General features: G+C 53.6%; 1 protein-coding gene across 1 annotated transcript in view; it reads left to right on the top strand.

Annotated features, from left to right (window-relative positions):
• Nucleotides 1-4,396: 4,396 nt before the first annotated feature.
• ASTL (astacin like metalloendopeptidase) overlaps nucleotides 4,397-5,499 on the top strand; it is a 22,680-nt gene continuing 21,577 nt past the window's right edge. Inside the window, exons 1-2 of the mRNA XM_077773500.1 lie at nucleotides 4,397-4,448; nucleotides 5,351-5,476. Coding sequence (XP_077629626.1) covers nucleotides 4,397-4,448; nucleotides 5,351-5,476 — 178 coding nt within the window. The remainder of the gene's footprint in view (nucleotides 4,449-5,350; nucleotides 5,477-5,499) is intronic.

The raw sequence follows: 5,499 nt of genomic DNA, 5'->3' as shown, positions 1-5,499 counted from the left end.
GGGCAGCGTTCTGTCTCCAGAGCTGAAAGAAGTGGTTTCTGGGAGGCTGTCTCCAACCGTATTACTGTTACTGGCTTTGGACCCTGTGGGTAAAATAAAAGGCTGTGTCCCTGGCTCAGACCCCACTCCCTTTTGGGAATGTGGATGGATATGTATGTGTGCGCGCCTGTGTATGTGGCTGCTGCCATGGGTGTGGGGTCTCGTCTCCAATGGCACACACATACTTGAACGTCTCTGTGTGTGTGTCTCTTTTCCATGGCTGTGTGTGTGCGCATGCTAGGCCAGGCCTCCTTTTCCCCACAGTAGGGCAGCATAGCCTCTCACCTCTTCTCTTACACACCCAGGCCGGGACCCCAAGCCTCAGAAGGTCCGCTTGTGCCAGGGGCTCACGGCGGCCCCTGTTCCAGAGCTCCTTCTTGTCCCCAGAAGCCGTGTGGCCTGGTGTCTGGTGCGGAGAACCTGTCACCAGGCATGGGCTTAGTGGTTCTCCGCACCCACTCAAGTAGCGTGGCTTGATCGAATATTGGTTACTTGCCTGGTGCCAGATCTTGCTGCCTGGGGAGGCGTGAGTCACAGCCCGGCCCAAGCCAGAAGTGGAGGGGTGCATGCGGAGGCGGCCGGAAACGGGTACTGTGATTTGTCTGAGAGCAGGGGTGCTGAGGCCTTTGAGGACAGCTCTCGGACAGCTCACCCTGTGTCATTCAGCCCCCACTCTGACGCTACTGGCCACTTGGAGTGTCATCTAACTTTTTCCAAACTCAGCTCAGGTGTGCCCCCTGCAGAGTGCTGGCTTTTCCTTAGGAAATCCTGAGTGCCTGGCCGGGAACACTTCAGCAGTGTATTCTGATGGTCAGGGAGCCAGCTCTGACCGCTGTATTTCAGTTCCCTTATCTATAAAATGGGGTTTTATTATTAGCCCTGCCAGTTAGGGTGGTATCCAGTCAATCCGTGTGAGGGCTTAGCCCAGCATCTACACATAGTAGGTGCTCAGGCCATGTTAGCCGATGGTCCGCGAAGGTTTTCAGGTGTGAAGGTGTGCATCTCCACCAGGCTGGATGCTCATGAGGTCATGGCCTGTGGTCTGCTCTGCCCTCTGTGCCCGGGGGTCTGGCACAGGTGAGCCCTGGTTCCGTAAGGCCAGGTGCGGGGCAAACAGCCCACCCTCAGCGCTCCGTTCCCTTGGCCATCTGGGGGTGGGTGCAGCGCTCCCTGGTGAGCACTGGGCAGAGCCAGGCTTATTGTCGGGGCTTTCTAGCCCTCAGCTTGGGGCTGGGGTGGGGGTGGGGGGAGCATCTGGGGCCCTGAGTCATCGGAGCCTTCCCACCACGCAGTCACATCTCACAAAGAGCAGGACTGGTGGCTGCCCACTCCAGCCTCACCACGACCCCATCCCTTCCACCTACCCTCCCCATCCAGCCTCCCTTACCTGTGTGTTTGTTTTCTAAACAAACTGCATTTCTGGCTCTCTCCATCCTTCCTTATTTATTTTTTGAATATATATTATATATATTTTTTTATTTGAGAGAGAGAAACCATGAGCAGGGGAGAGGGGCAGAGCAAGGGAGATAGGGAGAGAGAGAGAGAGAGAGAGANACTAAAAATATACGGTAGTCCCTCCTTATCCAAGGTTTTGCTTTCTGTGGTTTTAGCTGCTCATGGTCAACTGTAATCTGGAGCAGATGATCCTCCTTCTGACCTGTTGTCGGAAGGTCAATACTAGCCTAACACTGCGTCACGGTGCCTATATCATGCACACTGCTTCATCTCATCACGCAGGCATTTTATCTCCTGTCATCACAAGGAGAAGGGCAAGTGCAGTGCAGTAAGATGTTTTGAGAGAGAGACTATATGCACATAGCTTTCATTACAGCGTTTATTAGTTGTTGGGGTGCTGGGGTGGCTCAGTCAGTTAAGTGTGCAACTCTTGATTTTGTTGTGATCTCGTGGTTCATGAGTTCAAGCTCTACATTGGGCTTTGAGCTCACAGTGTGGAGCCTGCTTGGGATTCTCTCTCTCCCTCTCTGCTCTTCCTCTGCCACCCCCCCCTTTCTCAAAAATAAATAAACTTAAAAAAAGAATTCTAGCATTTATTAGTTGTTGTTAATCTCTTATTGTTCCTAACTTGTTTTTTCTTCTTCTTCCTTCCTTCCTTCCTTCCTCTTTCTTTCTCTTCCTTCCTTTTCCTTCCTTCCTTTCTCTTTCTATTCCTTTCTTCCTTTCTTTTCCTTCCTTCCTTTCTCTTTCTCTTCCTTCCTTCCTTCCTGCACTCCATATCCAGCATGGAGCCCAACACAGGGCCTGAACTCATGACCCTGAGATCAAGACCCAAGCTGAGATCAAGAGTTGGATGTTTAGCTTTTCCGCTCACCAGCTCGCAGAAGCGGCCGGGGTCCCCGCGGAGTCTCGCTCTTCTAGACGCCGAGCCGCCGTGCTGTTGCCATGCCGCGTGGAAGCCGGAGCCGCACCTCCTGCATGGCCCCTCCGGCCAGCCGGGCACCTCAGATGAGAGCTGCGCCCAGACCCGCGCCAGCAGCTCAGCCGCCAGCAGCCGCTCCACCATCTGCTGTCGGCGCACCTGCCGCTGCGCCCCGGCAGCCAGGTCTGATNAAAAAAAAAAAAAAAGAGTTGGATGTTTAACTAACCCAGGTACCCCTACTATGCCTTACTTGTAATTTAAATGTTATCATAGGTATGTTTGTACAGGAAAAAATACTATATACAGGGTTTGGTATAACCCACAGTTTCAGGCATCTACTGGGGGTCTTGGAATGTATCCCCTGCAGATACATTATACATTTACGTATAACATAAAATGTATCATCTTTACTATTTTTTTAATGTTTTATTTATTTCTTAGAGAGGGAGAGAGACAGCCTGAGCAGGGGAGGGTCAGAGAGAGAGGGAGACACAGACTCTGAAGCAGGCTCCAGGCTCTGAGCTAGCTGTCGGCACCGAGCCTGACATGGGGCTTGAACCCACGAGCTGGGAGATCATGACCTGAGCCGAAGTCGGACGCTTAACCGACTGAGCCACCCAGGTGCCCCTCATCTTTACTGTTTTTAAGTGTATATAATGTTAAGCATATTCAAGCTCTCCAGAACTTTTCCATCTTGCAAAGCTGAAAGTCTGTACCCATTAAACAACAACTCCCCATTTTTTTCTCCCCTGGGCCCTGGCAACCACCATTCTACTTCCTGTCTCTGAATCTGACTGTATACCTCGTATAAGTGGAATCACACCATATTTACCCTCTGGTGAGTGGCTTATTTTGCTTAGCATAATGTCCTCAAGTCAAACGGCATCTCTTAACTAAGAATCTGTTTCTCTACCCAAGTAGGGTGATTATTATTACGATTATTTTACAAAGCACTGAAGGGGCCAGCTGCATGCATTGTTATGTGCATTAATACAGCGCCAGGGCACTGGGGGCCTCTGTCTGTTCTCCCTGTGATTCTGACTCCTACTTTTGAGAAATGTCAGATTCTAAGCACGGCAGGATGCTGAGAGGCACTGTGGACAGTAGCTGGTGACCTTGCCTCGTCTCTGTTGCCCCTCTTCACTGGGCATTGGCTGGGGAGGTCCCCAAATCCCTCACCTCCAGGAATGGGCTTCTCCAGAGGCCAAGGAGCAGAGTGGAGGAATACGGGTAAGGAGCTTCAGTTTCTGGATCTGTGAAATGGGGATAAATGCCAATTTTGCAAGGCAGTTGTGGGGGTTGACAGGGGTAGGGTCCATGAGAGGGTCCAGGTATGCAAAAGATCCCCCCTTCCACGTGGCAGGCTTCCCTGGGTTGCTGGTTACACCAGCGTTCAGTGTGGAAACTTTTCCTGATCCCTGAACTTGCGATCTGTCCACTTGCCTGTTTGTGTACTAAAATAAAAGCTTATAGAAATTAGCGACATTGCCCTCCTTCCACAGATAGACTGGGGGTGCCTCAGGGTCTCGGGGAGCTTTCCCCATGTCTGCGTACAGGGCGGGGTGCGGGAAAGGGGTCTCTACATATTAGGGGATGAGGTCCAAGCTGGAGCTCCTGCCTCAGCACCCTTCTCTGATGTTTCTCTGCCCCCTGGTGGTGGGAGGGGACCTCAGAAGAGGCACACTCCCAAGTGGTGCCCTCCCTGCCTGCAGAGCGCTTTGTGCCTGGATTCTTACCTTCTTGCCCACTTCAGCCAGGCTGGGAAGGATTGACTAGGGCCCAGAAGGCTCAGCCTGGGCTGAGGGTGGGGATGACGACAGGTAGGAGTGGGTCCGGCTGCAGGTGGAGTTGGTTGGGGCGGGGCTGCAGGTGGGGGCTGGAGAAGCTATTTAAGGGTAGGCGTGGGGCTGGTTGGCTTGTGCTTGCCGGGGATTCCTGCTCCCGCTTGCTGCGGGGCCCGCGGGGGCCACCATAAACAGCATGACTATGGGAGGCCTCTGGCTTTGGGTGCTGGGTCTGCTCTCTTTGCCAGGTAAGTGGGCTGCCAGCCTGCAGAGTGCAGAGTGGAGGTGAGAAGGGGGTGGCTGGAGCCTGCAGGGACCTGGAATTGATTGGAATGGCCCAGAAAACGGGCTCTCCAGGGATGTTCCCAGAAATCAGCTCCTAGGGGTGCCAAGAAGAGGCATCCTGAAGACCCTGAAAGCGGAGGGCCTGCCTGGCAGGAGGTGGCAAGTGTGGCCCCCAGGCATCCTTGTTTTGCTGGTCATGCCAGGCTTGCCCAGCCTGAGGCCAGTTTCCAGAGGCCTGGGCTGAGCAGGGAGGGGTGGGGCAGGGTCCAGGCTAGCCCTTATCGCCTTCAGTGTTAGAGCCTGAGGTCTGTTCCTGCCTCTCTTTTTTGCTTCCTCCCCTATCTTTTTTTTAAAAAATTTTTAAAAAATATTTTTATTTATTTCTAGGAGAGAGAGAGAGACAGCGAGACAGCGTGAGCAGGGGAGGGTCAGAGAGACAGGGAGACACAGACTCTGAAACAGGCTCCAGGCTCTGAGCTGGCAGTCAGCACAGAGCCCGACGCGGAGCTCGAACCCACGAACCGCGAGATCATGACCTAAGTGAAAATCGGACGCTTAACCGACTAAGCCACCCAGGCGCCCCCTCCCCTATCTTTTATACACAGCTATTAAGAACCTGGGGCTGCCTTTTAGAACCCAGTGTTGGTCCCCTTAAAGGAGCTCCTTCCTCAAAGTTGTCTAGGCCTTGCCACCAGCTTGGACTGAGGGGAAGCCAGGCAGTCTCCCAGGACTTCTTTTTGGGGGCCTGCTTTCGTGAAGGGCCTGGCCGTCATGGTCTGATACCACCCTACCCCCCACGCCCTGTTGTCCTCTCTCACCAACGAGGGCACTTCGGGCATCATGGGTATGCGCCCGTCTGGGCCAGTTTTGATCCTAGGAGCACCATCCGCCTCCAGCTGCTCGGAAGCCTGCGGAGCCAGCTTCTCCGAGGGCCTCAACCCCGAGGAGACCCAGACGTCCTGGGACAAGGACATCCCTGCGATTAACCAAGGTGAGAGCGCTGTGTCTGCTTGG

The sequence above is a fragment of the Crocuta crocuta genome, unplaced genomic scaffold (genome assembly GCF_008692635.1).
Source record: "Crocuta crocuta isolate KB4526 unplaced genomic scaffold, BGI_CrCroc_1.0 scaffold67, whole genome shotgun sequence".
NCBI classification, from domain to species: Eukaryota; Metazoa; Chordata; class Mammalia; order Carnivora; family Hyaenidae; genus Crocuta; species Crocuta crocuta.
The sequence above is the reverse complement of the archived record's forward strand: the minus strand, read 5'-3'. Positions and strand labels throughout refer to the sequence as shown.